Source organism: Onthophagus taurus, chromosome 11 (assembly GCF_036711975.1).
Source record: "Onthophagus taurus isolate NC chromosome 11, IU_Otau_3.0, whole genome shotgun sequence".
NCBI classification, from domain to species: Eukaryota; Metazoa; Arthropoda; class Insecta; order Coleoptera; family Scarabaeidae; genus Onthophagus; species Onthophagus taurus.
The window spans coordinates 6,887,207-6,911,833 of record NC_091976.1 but is presented as its reverse complement, the minus strand read 5'-3'; the positions used below and the strand labels follow the sequence as shown (position 1 = coordinate 6,911,833).

The 24,627-nt window shown below is 34.6% G+C and overlaps 1 protein-coding gene across 4 annotated transcripts in view; it reads left to right on the top strand.

The window, feature by feature from the left end:
* Window positions 1–22,174, top strand: part of LOC111419416 (proton channel OtopLc-like) — a 30,688-nt gene extending 8,514 nt beyond the window's left edge. Inside the window, exons 2-6 of one of the 4 annotated variants that reach the window (XM_071199674.1) lie at window positions 11,694–11,894; window positions 11,971–12,093; window positions 12,522–12,745; window positions 19,385–19,546; window positions 19,613–22,174. In XM_071199674.1, the coding sequence (XP_071055775.1) occupies window positions 11,694–11,894; window positions 11,971–12,093; window positions 12,522–12,745; window positions 19,385–19,546; window positions 19,613–20,940 (2,038 nt within the window). In that variant the 3' untranslated portion in view covers window positions 20,941–22,174. Of the gene's footprint in view, window positions 1–11,684; window positions 11,895–11,967; window positions 12,094–12,521; window positions 12,746–19,384; window positions 19,547–19,612 lie in introns of all 4 variants that reach the window. The other 3 variants (XM_071199673.1, XM_071199672.1, XM_071199671.1) reach the window with 3 other exon arrangements.
* Window positions 22,175–24,627: the final 2,453 nt, after the last annotated feature.

The window sequence follows — 24,627 nt, the reverse complement described above, 5'->3', positions numbered from 1 at the left end:
AGTTGACAGCAGTTTCTGTTTGTGATTTATTAATGCCTCTCACAGTGCTAAACTAACATCGACATGACTGCCCTGTAATTTACGTATGAACTTGCCGATCAAAATTCCTTTAGGGAATATATATTCATACATTAAAACTTTTCCCAACCATCGTGTTCCTGATTGACAAACCTTCCAAATAATTCGTGTATTAGATAAAAAGTGCTGAACACGATATAGGATCATCTAAGCACCATTTTTTGTATATTTACTATTTTTATTTTCTTGCATATACGATATCTATAAAGGGAAGGTATTGTATGTGTGTAAACTGGATAACTGAAAAACGCAAATAACTGTAGTAAAGAAACTTCTAATATGGGTATTATTCTAAAATGGACATCTGTCAAACGGAAGTGGCTCCTTAACTCCTAACGAAGTGATGACACAGCTGTCTTTTAGAATCACATTACCTTTCGAAAATATAATATTATATAATATTTTCACTACGAACTAACTTCAAAGGTTTCTTTATAGCCTGAAAAATGTGATCTTTTAATTCCTAACCATTTTCGGGAAATTATTTTTCTATAACCACATTTATTTAAATATTTAAAAAATTATTTAAATAAATTATATTCCTGTAAGATACAATGACTTTTGTCTCTGATGATGGCTTTTGCCGAAACTAGTTAGACAACAAAAATATAAATAAACCAGTAAAAGTACAACAAAATTCGAAAAATTTTTTCTATCACGTTAAAAAATTATTATTTAAAAATATTAATTGAAATATTTAAGTCATTTTATACACTTTAAAATATTTTAAAATTTTCGAGAATGTGAAATGGGGATTTAAAGAGCATGATGAAATTTGTCAAACAAAAATTAAAATCAAAATAACTCAAAAACGATAAATACAAAAAAATCAAAAAATCAAATCATTTTAGTTGTATCAAAATCATGATATTTTTCACATATAATTAAATGGTGTAATAAAAACTATGACATTCCATTTAAAATAACAAAGTTATGGTCTACTTCCGGTAGACCGGAAGTGGCGGCCATCTTGAAAGTATTTTAAATCGATAATTTTGGATGATAAACCCCTATAACCAAAATTTCAAAACTGTACGAATAGTGGAACCTAAATAGTTCGAACGAACCAGTTACGTGGGACACCTGTATATGTATAGAGAGCATGATAGTAGTGCACCACTTTACCACCTGATTTTAAAAAATGATGCGTTTTAAAAAGGCATCTTTCCGTATTTCCTGAAAAGGAATACGATGTAGCTTCAATTGAATTTGATCAGAAATTAAGCTTAACTCGAAATGTGCAACAGTTCTGGAAAACCATTTGAAAAGAAAAAATGAAAAAAAATCTTACGATTTGCTACTGCGGATGATAGGAAATACGATGCAGTTGAGAACAACTTGATCAGGAATTTTGTCCAACGCAAAAAATGACAAAGATTTTTTTGCGTGTGTCCTACTGTCGATGATGAAGAATGCAATGCAGGTTAAATTATATTGTTCAGTAATTTTACTCAACTGGAATTATAATAAATTAAAAAAAAACAAATTAAAAATTGGCAATAATAATTTTCTTTCTATATTTGCTGCTATATATGATGAAAATATGTTGCAGATAGAATTAAATTCAGAAATCAGAAATCTTGTTAAATTTGAAATTTGCAAAAATTCCTGGAAAATTGATGTACCAAAGAAATTGGAAATGACAAACTTATTTATAGCAGTAGAAGATAAGGAATAGAATGCAGTTCTATAGCTGCTGCTATGCAGCTAATTAATTAATTAGTAATTTTGTTCAACCTGAAATACGCAAACCTTTCCGAAAACATCGTATTTCCAAAGAAAAATTTACAATAATAGTTTTTTTTTCGTTTTTGATATTAAAGCTGATGAAAATGTGATGTGTGGTTAACATTTTCAATAACATTAGAAATGACTAACATAATTTTCTTTCCATATGAACTGCTGTAGATGATGAAGAGTTAAGACTCAGATCAAATTAAATTGATCAGAAATTTTGGTATACCCAACACATGCTTAAATTCCAGAAAACTCGGTATTCCAAAGAAATAAAAATTTACAATAATAATTCTTTCCCTTATTTGCAGCCATATGATCAGAAATTTTGTTCACATCGAAATTTACAAAAATTCATGGGAAATTAATTTTGTAAAGAAATAGAAAATGACTAACATAATGTTTTTTCCATATTTGCTGCTGTAGATGGTGAAGAATAGGGTGTAGTTTTGTTGAAAAGATTGATGAATAATTCTGTAAAATTCATAATTTCCAAAAATTACAATAAAATTGGTTCTAATTTTTCAAAAAAATTAGAATAGGAGTAATCAATTTTTTCATCATAATATGCCGTTTTAGCAATAATGAACAATATGATGCAGATCAAACTAAATTGGTCAGAAACTTTCTTCAATTCCCATTTAGTAAAGTTGCAAAGAAAGCTGGTATTCAAAAAAGAGAGGAAATAGCAGAAGCAATTTTCTCTTTGTATTTCCTTTAATGGATGATGAGAAATACGATTTTGTTAAAATTAAATTAATTAGAAATGCTGAATGATTTGAAGTTTTCTTAGATTAACTGTAAAAATGTAAAGAATTCAATTTTCAAACAAAAAGAAAATAGTAAATGGTTTAGGAATATAAAAAAAATCAAGAAGAACCAGATTTCCATAAAAATATGTAATGACAATAAGTATCTTTCCGCACTTCACTCATACAAGTTTATATTTCCAAATTCATTTGACTGCATGATAGTAGAGCTTCCGACACTTAACCCTAAAAGATGAAAATGTAAATTTGTACCAGAACAGGGAGATAGTTTTATTTTTTGAAAAAATCATAACTTTTATCTTTGGAAATCTTTAAATAAGCTTGAATGTTTTTCAAAATCTTTAAAAATGTTCTGAAAATCATAAAAAATCTTTTAGACATTACTGCGCTGAAGTTTGTTCCAGGTGATATTCTTGATACGTTTGATCACAGCGAGTCTTTCGCAGATATCTGCTGGAACGTTGGTAATTTTGCGTTCGATATTGTCCCTGAGCTCCTCTAGGTTTCCAACCGTCTTCTCCATTCATGTTGTTCCTAAGTCGATGAATCTCTATTGCCTCTCTTGCCATCCTTTGGCAATAATGTCCGGTTCTTGCTAGTACCTTGGTCTAGTCGAAATCTATGGTGACTCCCGTTCTTTTAATTGGGTTGAAATCCGAATTTTGCTCAATTTTTCTTCTTCTGGCACCCCGCAGAAAAAACTCGCTGGTCCAATACTTTCTGTGTATTCCCTCTGCTTGTAGGGTCGCTCACTAGATCTTCCCTTATAGTATAGCCGTTATTCTGGAGTACATCTTGTAGAAATTCTTCTACAGTCTTCTAAATTCCTTTTGTCGCATATTCTTTCTGCTCGTTGGAACAAGGCTTGGAACACTGACCTCTTCCGTTGTGGATATTGATGGAAGATGTAGATTCCTGTGCGTGTGTGTTTTCTTCCAATATACTCTCAGTTCCATACCCCCATCTGTTTTCCTAGTGACCAGTACATCAAGGAAAGATAACTGTTTTTGCAGTTTCCGTTTCCAAAGTTAGTTGTAGGTAAACAAATTATTGGAATCATATTTCACTGATGTCAAGTTATTCCAATTTTGGCGAACGATAGTCTTCTAACATGACACGTTAGCGAACTCCATTTACCATAAACGTTTTCATCGACGAAGAAATTATCTTTTGAAGTATATGTCAGTTTGTTGTTGTCCGATAACATAAACTGCGTGCCAAAAAAATTGCAACACCTCGAAAGAGCTGAGTCACAATGCTGAAATTTTTACAAGTAATTTGTATTTATTTCGGTGATAAATCACAACAATTGAAAAATAAATACCAACAATTTATGTCAATAAAATATTACATCCCTACGATTGTTCATACACTGCCTAACTCTACGAGGCATCCTCTGAATGACATGATCATTGGTATCTTGTGGAATCTTCTCCCAGGCTTGCCGTAGATGACGACGAAGTTCCAGCAAGATGTTTGCTGCTTGTGGTAAACGCCTTTTATGTATAGCGAGCTATTATATCCCACACATGCTCAATCGGGATTAAATCCGAAGAGCGAGCTGTGAAGGGGAGAATTTCTAGTTGTTCATGTAGGAAGTTCTGACAGATGTGGGCGATATGAGATCGGGCGTTATCCTGCTGGAACGCGATGTCAGGGCGTTCGTTTAGCCTGGGCATTACAACGGGCTGTAAAACCTCGTGGCTGTATCGGTGTGTATTTCAGCCAGGGATGATAACTAGGGGTGACTTATACCCCAATTATACGGCACCCCATACCACAGTACCAGGTGTTTGGCCCGTGACCTCGAAGAGCAAAATGCAACGTTATCTTTCTTGGCACCATAGAAGTCTGACTCTTTTGTGAAGTTGCCTCAAAGGAAGACGACAACGTAAACATCGGTACGAATGGAAATTAAAAGATAAAATTTGTCGGTACACAGTTCTTCGCGACACTATCTGCCTCAGATCTCTCCTTCAGTCAACACCAATTGCAGCCGAAGAACGAAATCTGTCTCTAAGGATCATTTGTCTAAGGCGACGATCTTCACGTTCGTTAGTCGCTCGAGGACGTCTACTTCCAGGACGACGATGTTGGTTATATCCTCGTCAGACCCACCGTACACATATGTGGACAAATTATTTTTCTAGATTTTATATTTTACCGCGCTTCCTAGTACGGTTCTGGCCCGTCAGTTTGGCTATCCTAACATCTCTTATTATCAGCATGCAACAACCGCTCCAGGGAATTTGAGTTGTGTGAATGTGTAGCAGTGATGGATTCGACTAACGGAGCTACTTCAAAGGGACCACGTAGTAAACGAAGTAAGCCTAAAATATCTTTCGATAAAAGCGTGATCCACCATAATTATTATTTTCGAGGTATTTTTAATGCTTAAGTTATTATGGTAATACATGTCGTTTTGTCAAATGTTTACTCATAACCTTGAAATTAGTACTCAAAGTTGTTTGTACACATTTGTGGACATTGGGTCTGAAACCTTATTTTATTTTTAGTTTTTAATTTGGGGTTTCTCGGTCAGTAATTAAATTAATAACAAAATTTCAGTTATTTTACATTAAGTTTCGCGTCATTATGACTCTAAATCATAATTAGTTGTGTTTTAAATTTAACAACTTAAAAGTGTTCATCCTATCTGAAGCTTTAATTTTATTTTTATACAAATGTAAACGCAAAGGGGTCGAACAATGTAGTGATGGGTTTCTTTTTTTCTAAAAAGGTTGCAAGAAAGCTCTGACTGATAAAGAACTGGCCGAAATCCTTGAACAAAGCGATTTTTGGGCAACCGATGATGAGGAACAGTTCCCCCAGAAAATTATGCTTTTCAAAATGTTCCAAATATTAATTCTGATACCAGCGAAGATGATGAAATTGTTGAAAATATCTTCGAACAAACCGAAATTGACCCAAGTGACTACAGTAACGTTACTCAAATTATGCCAAACTCCCAGATGCAATATGATGATGGGACATCGTCTGATGTAGAATCCCTTCCAGAATTAGCTGGTCCGTCAACTTTCACTAGCACAACAAAAAGAAAGAAAACAAAAAGTGCAACAAGAAACACTAAAAAGAAAAAGAATATTAAGACCTGGTATGACATACAACAGAACTGCGACATTGAAATAGATTTTCTAGAGTTTATTCCTCAACAAAGAAATTCTAATGAAAGGGAACTTTGGTCACCAATCGATTATTTTTACCAGTACTATGATACAAACTTTTTTAAATTAGTTGCTGAAAATACAATAATCCATTTTCAACAAACTTGCAATAAAGTGTTAGGGGCGAGAATTAGAATGTTTTGGTCCAGATGTTACAAAATACCATTAATAGCCAACGCAATAACCAGAAATCGTTATTTTAAATTAAGGAATTTCTGTCAACAATTTGGACATAACAGCTGATGCAAAGAATCGTGACAAGCTCTGGAAAATTCGGCCTATTATCGATTACTTTCATAAAGCAATTTTACTGCTTCCGAGAGAGCAGAATGTAAGCATCGATGAACAAATAATACCTTTTTCAGAACATGTTGGTATACGTCAGTACGTTCCACGTAAACCAAACCCGACTGGTTTGAAAAATTATGTGCTAGCGTCTCCGAACAGCTTAATTCTGGACTTCGAAATTTATTAAGGAAAAACTACAAGACTTTCACAAGATACAGAAGAAGCAAATCTTAGCGTTAGCGGTAGAGCAGTTTTACGACTTAGTGAAACCTGTCTACCAGGAACCAACATGTACTTTGACAGATATTTTACAAGGGTTAATCTTTTTGAAAAATTAACACGTTGAATGCCGTCTCGGTCACTATGGCCGAGAAAATATCTTTCTTCCAAGCCGACGCGGTCTATATGACCGAGAACATATTTTGAACTCCATGCCGACTCGGTCAATATGACCGAGTCAGTTTTTCGCGTCGCACATGCCAGACGCTCGGCTTGTAATTGTTTTGACTGTGCAGATTGACCGAGCCGGCCTGGAAGGAACGCTGCGCAGAGATAGTTTCTTGCGTACAAATTTAGCGGCAAAGAAATGGCAGACAAAAGGTAAAAAATAGTTAGGCATTTCACTTCGCAGTATAGCGATGTGTTTTATTGAAACACGTAATACACAGATGAGGCTATCCTTCACACCCTTTACAGTAAGTTCGAATCCTCTTCAGGTTCCTTGCTACACGCCAGCCATGCGTTTTTTTCGCAGTTTCGTAACACGTCTGACACGGTTTGCGTTTTTGGACTTCTTTTTCAGACAGTTCATGACGTGGACGCAGATTTCTACTTAGCATAACGGTTTCAATTTCTTCTGCTGGAGGAGGACGCACACTGCATAAACCATAGGCAACTGATTTGCGAAATGCCAGGATGCTTATATTCTCATGTTTGACTTCCTTGTACATTAACCACGCATTTATAATTGCTGTATTCAGCAAGATCTCAAAGGCCAATTTTCGATACCACTTTATTGTTTTTCTAAGTGGTGATTGGTATGCTGTCATTTGATCTGACTGATCAACAGGCGATTTTCCTTTATTGTAGGCAAGTACCACTTCGGGCTTTTTCTTTGTTTGTAACCTTCGATTTCGCACTTCAGTTTGAGAATCTGAGTGCTTTGTAGAGAGCATCAGAACGTAACGCTTGTCTCTCCAAGAAAGTATAGTTATTCCCTTATGATTTTCTCCTGCAAAACATTCTCCGGGCTTAAGTTTTTTTTCGGTCACTGTACGCGGATTTCCTTTTCGGTTCTTCCTCAAAGTGCCAATTAGGTGTGTTTGTCTATCCAGCAACTGTTCTGCTACTGACAGACTGGTGTACCAATTATCCGTTACCATGGTTCTTCCGCAATCGAGTAATGGCTCAGCTAGTTTCATTACTACTCTGGTTGGAGTAGTTTGCTGTTGGTCAATATTTTTGCCGGCATAAATTTGTATGTTATAGGTATAGCCTTCGTTACAACAGAGCTTGAAAATTTTGATGCCATACTTATGACGTTTTCCCTTTAGATATTGACGTGTAACGATCCGGCCACGGAACGGTATTAGTGATTCGTCAATACAAATTGTTTCGCCAGGTTCAAGTACCGTCTGGAAATTATGGACCACCATATCAACCAAACTCTGGATTTTGTGAAGTCTGTCATTTTGGGGATTGTTTTCATTGTCCGCAAAGTGAATCATGTTCAGAAGCAATTGAAATCTGTTACGGGGCATTGCTGCAGAAGCAAATTCGGTTTTGAACATTGGTTCCCTGCTCCAATAGTCTGCTAGTTTTGGTAGACGAACTATACCCATATAAATAACCAATCCAAAAAAACGCTTCATCTCGTAGATATCTGTCGGGAACCAATCGTTTACTCTCGCGTGAGGTGTAACATCTTTCTTATTCGTAAGGGTTTGCGTGGCATATAAATTAGTTTGATCGACTATATACTGAAATATGCCATCATCAACCAGCGCAGAATAGAACCCAAGAGGTTCCTCAACAATAAGAAGCTCGGACACATTTTTATTGACTCCCGACTCTTTCGTGAATGGGATAAGAACTGGCTGATTACCTTGGGGTGCTTTCCATTCAGGGCCATCAATATTTCTGAGCGCATTTGGAGTCCTATCATCTTGAGAATCAGAGAAGGCTTCTGGTTCTTCCACGTTACTTTCACTCTCAGATGCTTGTGTTTCAATTTGCTGAGGGACTTCATTCATTTCGCTATCACTAGAATCTGACATTTGCTCCTCATCATTTTCGGCGGTGGCTTCATCTATGTTACCATCATCTATTTCGGGGAAAGTATATATAACACCGCGTTTTATTTATGTAAAATGACATTACATACCTTCATAGTCGGAATTATTCAAGATATCAAAAAGTTCCTGTTCCGTAAGTGGTCGCTTTGGGTCATTTTTTGGATACCACCGCGACATGTTTATGCGCGCATAACGTAAACAAAACCAACACGTGTACTGAACTCAGCCGTTTGAGATGTTGACCGGGACGGCGCGGCGTGGAACATTACTAACTTCCACACGGTGCCGGCTCGGTCAGTATGACCGAGACACATTTCCGCGATTTTCTTCGCAGGGGTGATGCTTTTTTTAAAATTTCCTCCGTGGGACTTCATTACTCGTATATATCTATTCCTGCGCATCATGGCTCAAAAAATGAAAATTTTGGCGAAAGGTAAAATATGTCCGTAGCCCGAACGTAAAATACAATATAAATCGCTCTGGCAGTCAACGTGTTAAAAGAAAAAGGAATATGTGGTACAGGAACAACAATGCAGAACAGGTTTCCAAACGTTGGGTTTCCAAATGATTATCAAATGAAAAAGTTGGGAAGGGGAACCATCAGATCGAAAGTCAGAGAAGACAAAAAAATAACTCTCACTAGATGGATGGATAATAAAGCTGTAACGATGGCATCTACAACCCACACCGTAGAACCAATTGTTCAATGCAAAAGATACTCCAATCCTGAACAAAAATACATAGAGATTCCTCAGCCAGCAGTAGTAAAACATTATAATGTTAACATGGGTGGGGTAGATTTAGCTAATAGTGTGATTGCAGCATACAGGAGTTACCACAAAACCAAAAAATGGCCAGTGAGAGTATTTGAGCATTTTATGGACAGTGCAGCTGTAAATTGTTGGCTTCAGTACAGATTAGATTGTAAAGAATTTAATACCCAAAAAAAGAATATTTTGGACTTAGTTGAATTCAAGACAAGAATTGCCGAATGTTTAATAAAAGGTGTTACTTCAGTTGAAACTACATCAGATTCGGAAGATGATGAATTACAACGAAGAGCAAAACAAAGGAAGTCTCTTGGGCGACCAGGACATGTTCCACTGCCATCCAAAGAGGTAGCAAAATCAAAAGCTTTACATCTGCCTCAAGCTATTGACATCAAAGATGCCCAAAGATGCAGAAACCCTGGATGCAATAAACGCACTAGGATACAGTGTACCACCTGTAAAAATTTGTTGTGTGTAGTGAAGGAACGTCATTGTTTCATTGAATTTCACGGTTAGCGATCGATGTAAAAGTTAAACTGTTTTCTTTACAATTTACTAATATCGTTTAAGTTTTTATTAATATTTACTAATAATGTGTTAATTTTCTTTATTTTGTGCCAATAAACCATTTTTTAATGAGCACTATTTTTAATTTGTACACATATGTGTACATTGTAGCTATTGAAACAAGATGTGTAAATCAGACCCAATGTACACATATGTGTACAATTAATATAAGGGTTGCAAGGGGTAAGAGAAAAAAAATCGTTCTAAACTTGACTTTCAGAAGTTCTAATAAATGCCATTAGTCACTTTTTTCGACAATTTTATTGAAATCTAGCTCCTGGGTCTGGCGAGGATATTCTTCAGACCACGCAGTCCATGCTTGAAGCACTGTTGAAGGGTTTTGATTCAATCTTCGACCAATTTCACGAAACGGAATACCTGACTCGTCCTTCGGCCAAAAATTCGCCCTCCTTTGAAGTCAGACAACTGGTTAAACCGCGGCCTTCTACCAATTCTAGGCATTGTTAATAATCGAAAATCGCTCACTCACCAAATGAAGCGGAGATTATCTGTTTCAGAGCAACAAATCATATAAAAACTTGCAATTCTTTGTGTATCGATATGAGTTTTTTTATCACCGACTTGTTACATGCAGTTGTTTTGTTAAGATTCCAGTTTGGGGACTCATCTTTTTCGATGTTTTTGGCACATAGTCTATAATTTGCCTACTGAGAAAACCATTAAGCAAAAAAAGAGCTTACTCGCTAAAGATGATTTTTCAAACAAGCCCCATCTAAAAAGTTTCGTCGCTTCAAAATTCACCACAATGTAGTTTGAGAAACTTCCAAGTCTTGGAGCCTGGATTTAGATCATTAATGTAGAGTCTGTCTGGTAGGACGATACTAACGATCAAAAATTGGATAAAAGCACATTTCTAGACAAAGCATTTTAAAGAATTCAAAATTAAGCTTAAAATTAGAAATCAGTGAATTTTTAATTTGCATTTCATTTTCAAAATGTTCCTAGATAAACTCGGTTTATAATTAAATTTTGAAGCGCACCTCTGATAAACCATTTTCACGGTAATCGAATAACTATCTAATTTTCATCTCGCGTGGTAATCATCTCCCTAGGGATTTCATCGGGATGCAGCATCCCGGCGACAGGGTCATTATACCATTTAGAGTAAATGGGTAATCACCACGTTGGCTGGGTAATATTCACTTAAGTTGTAGATAAGTGAATGTTTCAATTTATCCACACAGCAAATATTTTGGTAAATCATTTTCAATCTCTTTAATGTTCTTGAAAGCGTTTCTAAAGACAAAGAAATGTACACGTGGTGCGCGCCTCTTTGAATATGGTCAAATCTGCATTTGAATGGTCACAAAGATCCTTTCAACGTTGGTTATTGCTCGTCCGTCCAGACAACGGCAACCGGATGGGGACTTTAAACGGTTAGGGGGACGTATTCTCTAAATTGCCGAAGAGCGTGGAATGTTTTATAGCTGTCAAAATAAATTGAGTGAGAACCGAGAGTAGCGAATATATCCAGAATATTATTCAGAGACGAAATCCAGACGCAAATGGGACTCGTTCTTTTTTCACAACGACTCGATTGAAAACGATCTAAACGATAAAACCTAAAAGCGTTTACTGAAAACTTACTCTCAAACTATAAATATTACAAAAAGTATTTTAATGAAATTCTTGTTCTAGAAGAAATAATTTTTTATAAATTTGAAAAATTTCAAGTCATTTTATAATTTAAGATTCATTCTAGATGTTTTACCTGGTAAATTTTTCTATAAATTATAAACAGATTTATCGATTTCACGAAGACGTCAATGAGACCACCGAGTTTACTACCATACCATTTTCTGTGGTTAATTTAGACTCGAATAACCCATAGGCCATTAGGCCAACGACCTTACGTAATTCTACACCCATCGCTGGTACATATTTTTACAAAAACCCCGCGATACAGTCACACAAGAAAAGTTTACGCGTTATTTGCTTAATTTTTTTTATTCTTTAGTAAAACTAATGTTATGAAAGAAATTTCAGTTGGGCGACGATACCACCGCAAAATGTAAGCGGTGGAACGAGGAGTAGCACGTTAGGATGTCTTCCCGATCCCGTTTTACCATCGCCGTCAACCCCGAACGCCGTAATCGTTTCACCAGAAACGTTGAGTCATCATTCATCACCGTCAAAATTGGCTAAAGTTGTTGGACATGTTCATATTCATACTACACCATCGCCAAGGTGAGATTTATTTTATTGCAGAAATAATTTCTCAAACGAGAAAATGAAATATTAAAAGAAACTATTTTTGCAGCAGGAATTTACCTCCTGGACCACTCCCAGTAACTCCCGTGGGATTTTATCATCAGCAACATCAGTTACCAGTCGTCAGGAGACTTTCCCGTGCTGAGAAGCAAATAGAATGGAAGCAATTAGGGGCGTGAGTATCTTCTATGTTAATTGGCCACTTGTACACGTTTTCCCTAAAGCCTTATTAAAAAAAGGACAAAAAAGTTTTAATTGTTAACAGATACTTAAAGTTAAAAGATAGTATAAAAAAGTTCATTCAAATTTTTTATTTTTAAAAATATTGTTCATTGTTATGGTTTCACTTTCAAACCGTCGACTTTCGCTTTCCTCGGGTGTTAAACTCTCGCTTGGAGACGACGTGCATTATTGATTTTTATCTCTGAGCCCCAACAACGCCCGGAGACCCGAAAATTATTAATGCGCAAGCACTATTCCTGAAAACGATATCCGTCTAATCCCTACAAAATACACCCTTGTTTACTGTCGAGTGGGACACTAATTTACAAATTATCCACCTCTTCCTTTTTTTATTTTATTTGGGTGTCGTATTTTTTTTAGGGATGCTTTAGCCACCACATTATCCGCTCTTTATGGAAAACTTTTGGTCGTAATGGGAACGGCTTTTCCGATGGCTGAAGTAATTTCTACTTATATCCCTCCGTCGTTTTACGAAATTTATTATCTCTATCTTTATATTGGGAGTATGTTTTTCCTTTTATATATGTATATGGTGTTGTTGAGGGATAAAAGGAGGCGGAAACGAGAAGATGCTGAAAGGATGAGTAAGTTGTATATATAAATAAATTGTAATATTAAATTTATTTTTTCTTTAAACATTATAATAATTGTTGAATAAGTAGATCCATTCTTTCTTTAACCAGTGCGGTAATTAAATAAATTCGAAAATTGTGTTACAACTGGTTTATTTTAAGTTAAAGTTCAACCTGACATGTTTCGGTCTTTTAAATGACCATCATCGGAGGATATCGTAAAAAGGATATATGAGGAACAACATACAATAAAGTAGAATAACTGCTAGCAGATGTGTGTGGAAGATGTCTTTGTGGATAGTATCCCCGGTTATCCTGATACCGGATACTCCGATGATGGTCATTTAAAAGACCGAAACATGTCAGGTTGAACTTTAACTTAAAATAAACCAGTTGTAACACAATTTTCGAATTTATTTAATTATAATAATTGAATTGTTTATTTCAAAAAGGGACTAAGTAACATTTTTAATAATTTTGAAATAAGTATGTATATGTCCGTACTATCTTATTGTAGACCTATCGTTGGGTGTAGAAAGGAAGTATGAGTCATAAGTCTCTAACATTTATTGTGGGGAGAGAATATTTCGTTTGCTGTAGAAAGGTACTAAGTATCATTAGATAGTCCTTTTCTGCAACAAACTGTCAGTTTGACGGTTAGCAATTACACGATTAAGGCTTGAACACATAAAAGCGATTGCGATTGCAATCTGCCTAACAAAATTATTATTAGCCAATCATATTGCCGAATCATATTTCGTTGCTTGGGTAGGATGGCTCATATGGCAAATCGCAATTATGCTTATATGTGTTCAAGCACTTATCGACTTAACCTACAGTCAAAACGTTTTTAACTATATTAAGTAACAATAACTGGTTTAAGTGGTGATAATGAAAGAAATAGAAAGTGAATACTAAGTGATACAGAATCAGAGTTTCTAAAAAAAGGAAAAGAGGAGTTAACAACTCCGACTGTTATACTCGAAATATTATAAGAGTTAAAGGAAAACGATATTTAAATTAATTTAGTAATTTGTTAACTAAATTAATAGTTTAAGATGTCCAATGAAATGTTTCCAAAAGTTGAACGATGAGAACAAAATGAAAATTTTCAACAAGCCATACGTAAAATTTAATACTAAAGATGAACAAGATATTTACTTACAAGGCCTTTTAGAAATGCATGAAGTTCAAAGGAGATCTAAACCCAAAAACACAATAATGCAGACCCAAAAAAGTTGTTCATTTTGCCACTACATTCATGTTGAAGGACAAAAACGTAAAGTGTGCCAAATCACCTTTGCTGGTTTACATGGAATTGGATTAAAAAGACTTAAACGTTTAAAATCGCTGCTTCAACAAAATTTAACTCCTCGTAATAAGAGGGGAACTAATATCGAAGTAAATACTATATCGGAGACAGATAGTGTTTTGATTCGACAGCACATCGAATCGTTTCCAGTAAAAGAAACACATTACTCAAATAAAGATTGCTATTATCTTGATAGCAGACTGAACTTGAAAATTATGTATAATCTTTTCATAGAAAAAGATAAAAATATTCGTATACCCTATAGTTACTATGTTAAATATTTTCATGAATATTACAATCATCTACATTTTGGCTGCCTTCAAGTAGATACATAGTGCAAGTGTGAAGAACTTAATATGAAAATAAAAAGTTCAACCTTAGAAAAACATGTCAAGCGTGCAGCAGTTGCTGAATTGATGATACATAAACAACGAGCGATAAAATTTTACACATCGTTGAATAACTCTACTGCTGGGTGCAAAAATCGTGACGATTTAGTGTTAACTTTTCATTTCATGCAAAACGTCCACTTTCCAGAAATACCTATTCAAGAAATGTTCTATTTGATTCAGTTATCAGTTAATATATTCAGTATTCATAACTGTAAGAATGGAAAGGGTATTTTTATATACAGGGTATATAACAACTTGGGGATTTCCTCCTCACGACGAATAATAACTAATAGGCGAAAAAATTTGTAGTAAAAGATTTTCTGTTCCATAGATATTTGTGATATTTACTTTCAAAACAAGAATACATAGAACATTTTAAAATAACATCACAGCAAGTGTTCGAAGTTATTTCCCATATTTTTTATTAATTGGGCTCCCCGAATCCACGATCTCCCACAAGCACAGCATAAACTAGGGTGTTGGCAGATTGTCTGGGCAGCAGCATGTACCTGACTTTGCAATATTTGCTCAGTATTAACTTCCGTGGCGTACACTATGCTTTTTAAGTGACCCGAAAAGTAAAAATCAAGAGGATTGAGACAGGGCGAAACTCATTATCTAGATGTCGCCGATTGTATCGGATATCTAGGAAATTAAAAAATTTGTATTACCATTTTTTTCATCTATGAGTCATTATTTGTCATGAAGAATAACTCCCCAAGTATCAACCAATCTCCCAAGATGCGTATAGATTGAGAATCAGCCTGTATATCATGAAGGTATCGCTAATAAAGGTTCTAATGAAGTTGCCTCATTTTTATGGAACTATATTCAAAAAGAAATACCTGACAGTGTCAAAGAATTACGCCTGCACAGTGATAACTGCGCGGGGCAAAACAGGAACCATATGCTGCTACATATGTGTATGGCTTCGGTTGAGATCAACAGATTTCAGAAAATAGAACAGTTTTTCCCAATAAGAAGCCTCTCTTTTCTCCCGAACGATCGCGATTTTGGCATGGTCTTAAGAAGCCTTAAGAAGCACGGTAGAATATATTCTCGCCATACTTACACATAAATTATGATAAGTGCTAACCAGAAATTGATTTCAAAAACTGGTGGCCTAAGTATTACAAAAAAACTGCAAATTCTCTTGAAAACAGAAACCCGAAGTAGTTCGAGATAACAAAAAAACATTTACAATATACCACTTTCATTATTTTCTTCATGAACATAAAACTCCGGGATATGTTGTTGCTTCAGATTGTATAAATGGGTTAACATGCCACACATTTCACTTACATATGCCAAAAAGATCTAGTACTCTGATCAAAATGCCCACAACTAATGCTTATGCTGATAAAGTTCCAAATTGAAGGGCCATCTAAAGCGAGACCAGGGAAAATGCAACAGAATAAAAAATAATATTGTTTTTTCCAATATTTTCATTTTATAATAAAAAATTTTTAAATATATTCTTGTAAATATCCATATTATTATTTTTTTAAACAATATTCAATAAACAAAACAATATACAACATACAGTTAATTGCAGTAACGTACTAAGTGCAGTTTTTTCATTTAGTTGTTTCTTTATAGGAATTGCAAAAAAAACAATTAAATTCTGTTATGATAACGTGTATTGGTAGTTATAGTATATGCAATTTGCAATAAAAAATATCGTGAACACTCTTTAAATTGGAAAACATATCTTTTTTTTTTTGTTTATCTCAGAAACATAAAAATGTTACTTACAATAGTCCCTTTCTGAAATAAACGATTAATTATTGCTATTGCTTAATTATAATTAATTACTATTTCAAAAATTTAACTATTTTGAATCGAATGAATCAAAAGAAGGAATTTCTTTAATTTGAAGATAACATAAATACCTCCCTAAACACAATGCCAAAGAAACAAAGAAAATGTGCATGATTTCATGTGAGTTAATAAAACTTATTCGAAATTGGCAGAAATGTCTGGAACTAAAACCACAATATATAAAGCCTAAGCAAACTGTTATGCCGGGTTTATACAGAATTTAGCTGTAAATTTAAATTTAAAGATTTAGATTTAAGGATTTTATTTAGCTTTAAGAAAATAATTGATTTATACAGAATTTAAGATTTACAGAATCGCAACCTCAAGAAACAAAATATTACTGGTTTTTATATTGCCATTTTCTACCAATATCTTATCTATATGTTCAGAAAAATTTTTATCGTAAATATATCGGTAGTTCTCAACAATTTTAATTAATTTTCCATCGAATTCACTCATTTTGTTGGCACAGAAATAAACAACAGTTGAGGTTAGGATATAACGCGCTATTAACACCGGCCGATCATTGGATACAGCTGATTGAGGTCGTCTTGCGCATGTGTGACGCTGTAAATTTACAAAAGTTTACTAAGATTTAGCTGTAAATTTTATGTTTACAGCTAAATCTTACAGCTTTGTATAAACGATACATTGGGTTTCAATACATTTAACAGTCAAAAGTATTCGGTTGGAACTCAATGACTTTGTCAAATAGTGTCTTGGAAATGTGCGAGCTCATCATTACACCGAAGGTGTCTAATAATATCCTGGAAAGGTTCAAAATGTTTCATTAAAATATGAGGCGATTCCATTAACATTTGAAATACAAATATATGCTTTGTATTCTTTTTTTCTATTCTATCCTATTATTATTATTATGTTGTACTCAGTATTATTATAACTTTACTGTAAAAGCCCGAACTACGGTAAATCTTAGGTTTAACTAGTAAATCTTAAGATTTACTAACATGAGTTGGCAAATGTGAGGATTTTTTAAACAAGAGATAATTTTTCTGGCTTTTACCAATAGAGTTTTCTACATGTAATGTTTTACCATTAACAGTTCGTAAATGTTGGTTTTGAAAATAAAACAATAAGTATATTTCTTAATCATTTATCAAATCTTTACATTACTTAAATTATTATCTATCATTTGGTATTTCTTTTAACATCTTCAAAATACTTTTTAAAAGTAAAAATAAATGAACGTAATGCTTACGTTGGCTAAGCTTACATATCAGTATTATTCTTATTATTTCGTATTTTAAACAAACTAAAAGAGGACAAATAATAAATTGACACATATTAATAGTAAAAAAAAATGTTACTTGTTACAACACGGAGAGCTATTGTGGCATTTAGAATTACAAAGTAGTCCTGGTGACTTGCAAGCGCATTTCTTTGATAAGCATTTTTTGAGACAGTTACTCCAAGTCGGAGGCAATTTTCCGACAACTTCTCAAAGACTCACTTCTTTATCTTTAACAACTTCTTCTATTTCTATAAAGTCTTCAGAGCATGAGGTAAACTGATTCTTAGTATAAAGCTGCTTTAGTACTCCAATTTTCATACCTAGTTGATAAAGTTCGTTGTCTTTTACATCTACCACAACTGCAATAATGCTTTTTAGGTAATTTTATCTCTGTCAATGTCAAGTATTTTCAGTCTTACATTTTGGCCAACTTTCTCATTTGGATATTTATTTGCAGACGTTGCTTTCAGCTTGGTTTTCCAAATTGAATTTTGCATTTTTTCTTATTGCCAGGATAGATTATTTCTTTTTCGATATTGACTATTCAGTTATAAAAACTTCTTGACATTGAGTTGCATTTTCTGAGTCTAAATCGGTATGTCTCTGAATCGTTACATTAGAATTATCGGATATTTGTTTCTCATTCGTCTTTTCGTTAATAATCATTTCGATTTGTTGTGTTTTACTCTTCACAGTGTTTCTGTTTATGTCCTTTTCAGTATTATCTTCCTTATTCTATTCAATGGCATTTTCGACGTTAACATTTTCTTTATTTTTTTGCGAATGCAATAGATTTAAGTCTTCTTTAGATCTTACTAGTTCAAGCATGTCTCTAGGTATTGGTGACGTTGTAATATCCCTTTTTATGGAAGTACCAAACATTGCTTCGTAAGGGGAAAAATTTATTCCCTCGTGATATGCTCTATTTTTCATTGCCTGGATGAATTTCAAACCGTCAGAGGGTTTGAAGATAGAAGAACTTTGTTAACTGGTTTGTTTCCATCCACGTGAACAACATATTTTCTATATCTGAATTGGCTCGATCTACTGGTCCTTGACTCTGACTGTATCTGGGCTTCCTATGTACTATTTTAACGTTCGACCACGTAAAGCATAAACTTTCAATAACTTGGTTGTTTGGATGCAACTTCCGCTGCGCCTTGATGACAATGCCCTTTTTCAAAGTCTTCTGTTCTTTTGACAAGGTTGGCATAGCTTCAAATATGTCATAAAAGCCTCAACTGTTACATTTTTGTTGTTCTGTCCAACAGCAACATGCGATTCTTCTAGAATGTTGAATAAGTCGTCGTAGCAAACGTAATACTTGATTTCTTTATTCCCTTCCTTCATCGGTGCAATTAACTTTTCTTCGCTGCCTATAGTCAAAATATCATAACGCTTTAATCGCCTATAATTAACGGCTTCCTTCTTTTTCACGTTCTTTGCGGTTTTTACGTCTTCTAAACACTTTGCGTATTTGTCCTTGTCGATATAATAGTTATTATCGTTCTTGCTTGCTACAAATTCATCCATTATTTTATAAAATCTCTTTTTCATACTGATTTTGATTGATAAGTTACTTTCAGACAGTGAAGACACTCACAAGAAATCAAGTGTCTATTTTTCGACATTTACCGTGTCTCTGCCGTAAAACCTCAGATTTACCGGATGGTGGTAAAAGTTCGAAATGAACGATATTCACAGAACATTTCGGACTTTTACCATTCAGAGTTGGTAAATGTTAGGTTTCACTGGAAAATCTTAGGATTTACCGTACTTCAGGCTTTTACAGTAACATATATATCTTTTATAGTTAAATATTTAAACATTTAAAGAAAAAAAAAGTTTAATTGTACCTAATAATATTTGTTTAGAAGAGTGTCAAAAAGAAGAGAGTATATCCGGTGAAGAAAGTGATAGAGAAACAAGTGAAAACACCACAAGTAGTTCTATATTTCGTCCAAGGAGAAGCTCTTTACAAGCTATTCCTGCAAAACAAAGTTATGGAAGTTTTTATTTACGAATGGGAGCTGTCGGTTAGTACACTAAACATTAATTTTTTTTATTCGAATTTTAATTAAAAAAAAAACATTTATTTTCAGCATTTGGAATTGGAAGCATGATTTACTCAGGTTTAGAATTCGGTCAATATTTCGAACAAGAAAGAAACACCAAGTGCCATAACATTTTCTTAGCATTAACACCAGCTACAAGAATGGCATTTATTTTTATTCAAATGTATTTTATATTTTTGAATAACGAACAAATGCGAGTTTATAAGCATAAAATAGCCGCAAGATTCGGTTTAATGCATATGATTGGTACGAATTTATCGGTTTGGTTGTTAGTTCTCGTCCAAGAAACAAAACACGAAATTTTAACGTTTTATAATCCAGAAAATAATTCGTTAAGGATTTCTCATCGAATTCAATACAAAAGTAATCTTTTAGGACTTCCAGTTTTAACAGCTGAGCATCCAGCTGAAGCTCATGGTCATCACCATATTGTGGCAAGAGGGTTAAAAGGACCTCATCATTTATACGAATGTCGTAGAACAAATATAATTGGTAGTTTAGTTCAAGATGCATCTCCATTTTTATTTCCATGTACAATCGAGTATAGTTTAATTTGTGCTGCTATTTTATACGTTATGTGGAGAAATATTTCTAAATTACCAGCCCCTACTAATATTTTAAAAGGCTCTAAAACTGAGTTTAATTATAAAAAACATCCTCATCATTATTCAGTTGATTGCGCAAGAGCTCATAAAGGTCTCTTCGTTGGAATATTACTTTTAGTTTTAACAATAATATCATTAATTTTATTTTTTGTGTTAATTTCAAAACCAGAATTTGTTGGTTTGGCTGTTATAGAAGTGAACATTTGTGAATTAGCTTTATATGGGTTAACTACTTTAGCAACAATAATTGGAATGTGGCAGGTTCGTCAATTAAAATATGACGGTTCAAGAAATCTTCAGTTAGATAATATTTTATTGATAGGTGCTCAAACTGGAATGTTTATTTATTCAACGTTTACAATAATCGGTGGTCAATTTACAATTGAAAGAAATACAGTTTTAGTTTTAGCGACTGCGTTAGCTTCGCTTTTACAAACTTCTTGTCAAACTATGTTTGTTTTGGATGCTTCCAGAAGATCTTGTGCTACTCCGGAACAAATTCGGAGGAAGCCTGGAAGACAAATTGTAACATTTTTATTGGTAACCAATTTAGCGATGTGGGCGATTAATACTTTGGAAAAATCTAGGGCTGAATCACATCCGATTCAGCTACATTTTTACGGTCTTTGGGCTTGGACGATTATAACACACGTTAGTATGCCTTTGGCGATTTTTTACCGATTTCATTCGACTGTTTGTTTATGCGAAATATGGAAAAGAGCTTACAAAATGAAGCCAACTTATATGTAAATTTGGTGTTTTTTTAATTTATTTAATGATAGGAAATATTTTTTTTGTGATAATTTTTAAAATAATGATTTTTGAAATAATTATTTATAAAGTAATAATACTAATAATCATCCACAACATAAACTAACAAAATAGGTAAAAAACATATCTGAGTAAGGTTCAAAAGATTAATAACCATCCATTTTTTATAAAAAGAAATATCGATTTTTCGAAGCAATAATTTTATAAAACTATTTAATCTTATTCTACAAATTAACCCTTTAACGTACAAACATTTTTATTTAGAGAGATCGGGGAAGGGTATTTAAACAATGATGTTCATGAAGATTTGGGTTGGCTTTGAGAGGCAAAGACCATATAGAAAGATCACGAAAAGCGAAATTAAAGAATGTTATATTCTAAACGAACTTACAAGATGTCAAGGACAACATGAACAGCAATTACCTTTGTGTTGTAATGTTCAAGCCAAAATTAACTTTGAGAGATGAGAAAAATAACATTATCAGTAATTGCATACGATTTTGAAACGTGTCAGAGACGTTGAGATATATCCGGACAGCATTAGTTGTAGCTGCAGACGACGTTGCTAAATGTTTGAGGCGGTGTTGAGGGCTGCCTGGAACTATGATGAGATCTGTTAGGAACGATGTTGAGAAAGATGTCAGAGAATCATGAAGTACGTTTTTGTTTTTTCGAATTGTTCCAACAATGGTTATCCTCTGCTAGTGGCAAACCAGTTATCCATGATCACATTTCTTCCTGTTCAACCGAGTGTATCTACCATCCGTTTAACAACACTTTGTAGGGAATAGGTCATTTCATAAGGACCAAGTGGTTGGCCAAATAAATTTCCATGTTTGAAATATATAATGTTTTGGAATCTGCCAATGCAAATATCTTTATGCCGTATTTAGACGGCTTGTTGGGCAAATATTGCCTAAAAGGACACTTTCCTCTAAATGCCGGGAGCATGTCATCAATTGTGATATACTCAAAGTTAGTGTAGTTGTTCTTACAATTAGAAACAAACTGATCAAAGAAATTTCTGAATGGTAAAGCGTAAACACTTCAATAGAAATCTAAATCGTTGCAGACATCGTCGCACGAAAAATTTCTACACCGGTCCCATCAGTTTGCCATTAGTCTATTTGCTCAATAAACCTCTGCAAGATATGGGAGACCTATGACAGCTTTGATTTCTGGTTCACTAGTTCTTTGGTTTTGAAAGGTTCTTTATAGAGGGTCCGGCAAAATGATCTCCCACATTTTAATCTTTAATAAAAACGCCATTGTAAATGCTATTTAAATTTTGTATTTATTAACTGAAAATGTATGCTATGCTATTTGTTTTTATTAAGTTTTGAAAATTACAGAGTCCAAGTGGCGACCATTTTTTTCGATACACATTCGAAGCTGATTTCTGAAAGTTTCCATCACTCGAGCAGTAATTTAAGGCGATATTCCTGTAATTTCTTGGCGTATTGCTGCTTTCAATTCGTCAATGGTTCGGAGATGGTGTTGAAAAACCTCCGCTTTCAGGTAGCCCCAAAGGAAAAAGTCGCATGGGGCAAGATCGGGCGAACGCGCAGGCCACCCAACGTCTCCACGTAACGAGATTACGTGTCCTGGAAACATTTCGCTTAAAACGTCCATTGTCCTTCTTGCCGTATGCTCCATATTGTTGAAACCACACATCTGGATGTTCAAGTTCTCTAAGTTTTGGTTCCAAAAAATTGCGTAGCATGTTGACATATCGATCGGCAGTAACGGTAACCGTTACGCCACCTTCTTCAAAAAAATAGGGGCCCCATACGCCAAAAGATCCAACAGCACACCAAACGGTAACACGTGGGGTGTGAAGTAACCTTTCATGGAGCTGCCGCGGATTTTGTGGTGCCCAGTAGCGAAAATTCTCCTTGTTCACACAGCCAGACAAATGGAAATGAGCTTCGTCACTCGTTATCAAAACTCGTTGTGGGACGTTTTGAAGAATATCGTTGAAACATACTCTGCGATTTTCCCAGTACCGTTCAGTAAGTTCTTGCACAATCATCATTTTGTATGGGTGGAATTTCAGATCGGCGTGTAAAATTCTTCTCAGAGAACGATCTGACAAACGTAAAGCAGAGGCATGTTTAGCAGCTGAATGAATAGGAAATCGTTCAAGTGCTTCTCTTACAGCTGCAACATTTTCAGGTGTCCGAGCACTTCTGGGTCTACCAGTTGTTTTTTTTTAAGGCTGAACCTGTGGCTCTAAAATTTGAAACCCACAACAGTATTGTTATGCGATTCGGAACCGGATCATGTCTACGAAGCTCGAAGTGAGTACGAAAAGTTTTATGCGTCGTAATCACTGATTCGTTTTTTTTAATAAATGTTTCGATAATGAAGGCACGATGCTCGCCCGTTCAATTTATGACTGTTCATGACAACATGTCAATCACCATTTTTCAGTGATTCGGGCACAGCGGCGTTGCAAAATGTGGGAGATCATTTTGCCGGACCCTGTAGTTTTTTTGTTAGCCTTGTACGTTAGTATATCTTACAATTATTTCTATTAGATAAGTTGTAAATAAGCATGACTAACATTCAAGTTCAGATTTAACATTTGTTGAAGGGCCTTTTGGTCCGGGAAAGTGACATACAATTTTATGCTTTCGGGTCCGTACATTAGTTTGTGCAACAGTTTACAACCACTTTGGGTTTTTGTCTTTTCCAATGTAATACTTATCCATGTTAAGTGGTCTACCAATGTTGAGTGATCTACCACTGCTGCTTATTGATTCACCATCTGTGTTATTACTTGAAATATCTTCCAGTAACTCATTTTCATCTTCGCTCTCTTTATTAGTAATTTCATTTTCGTTTTCTACTTCCGGGTCGGTTTCTTCTTCATCTTTACTTTCGCTGCTCTCTAATACACCTTCTTCCCAAATACCATTATTTCTTTTCTGTTCCAACTCGCGTAGCACTTCTTCCATATACGCCTCTACAACTTTTTGTTGTTTTTCGTATGCCATTACCATACAATACTTCTGAAGAAATGCTTACGTAATTACAAAACTCATTGTTTTATAAAATAAATTAAACCTCTGAGGTGTACTAAACCCCACCGCACTAACGGAGGGTTAACCCATAACTCCTGCAATGTTATAGATACTAGCACACATTGTTAGTGTTTGCACTGATTTTCTTACCCATAATGTTCAATATTAGCATAATTGATGCAAAACCCATCGTTGTAAATGTTAATGGAGATATTCGTGGCTATATCTAGTATTGCTTTACCACTGAATACATCTAGGAGTTAATGCTCAAACGGTGGCATTAAAAGATTGGCTCATCACTGTTTTGAGTGTAATCGCCTACACACCGAGTGGGACGATCGTCACTGCTCAGGTCTTCATATACTAATTTGATGACCACGCATACTTGAAAATTGAGTGGTTGCTTATGAGAAAAATGTTCCAGGGTATAAGTAGCATTCGCTGTTTACCACGAATCCTCTCTTTTTGGGCATCTATTGTATTGAAACTTGGCATACTTGGCTCTTATTTCATTCCTCAGATATTCAATCAAATCTCATATATCACCTTCCCAGTCAACTGTCTTTTTCCACCAAGACCTTTTGCTTCTGCACACGATCAATGCATTTTATATATTTCGTTTTTCTGGCCGATGCATAAT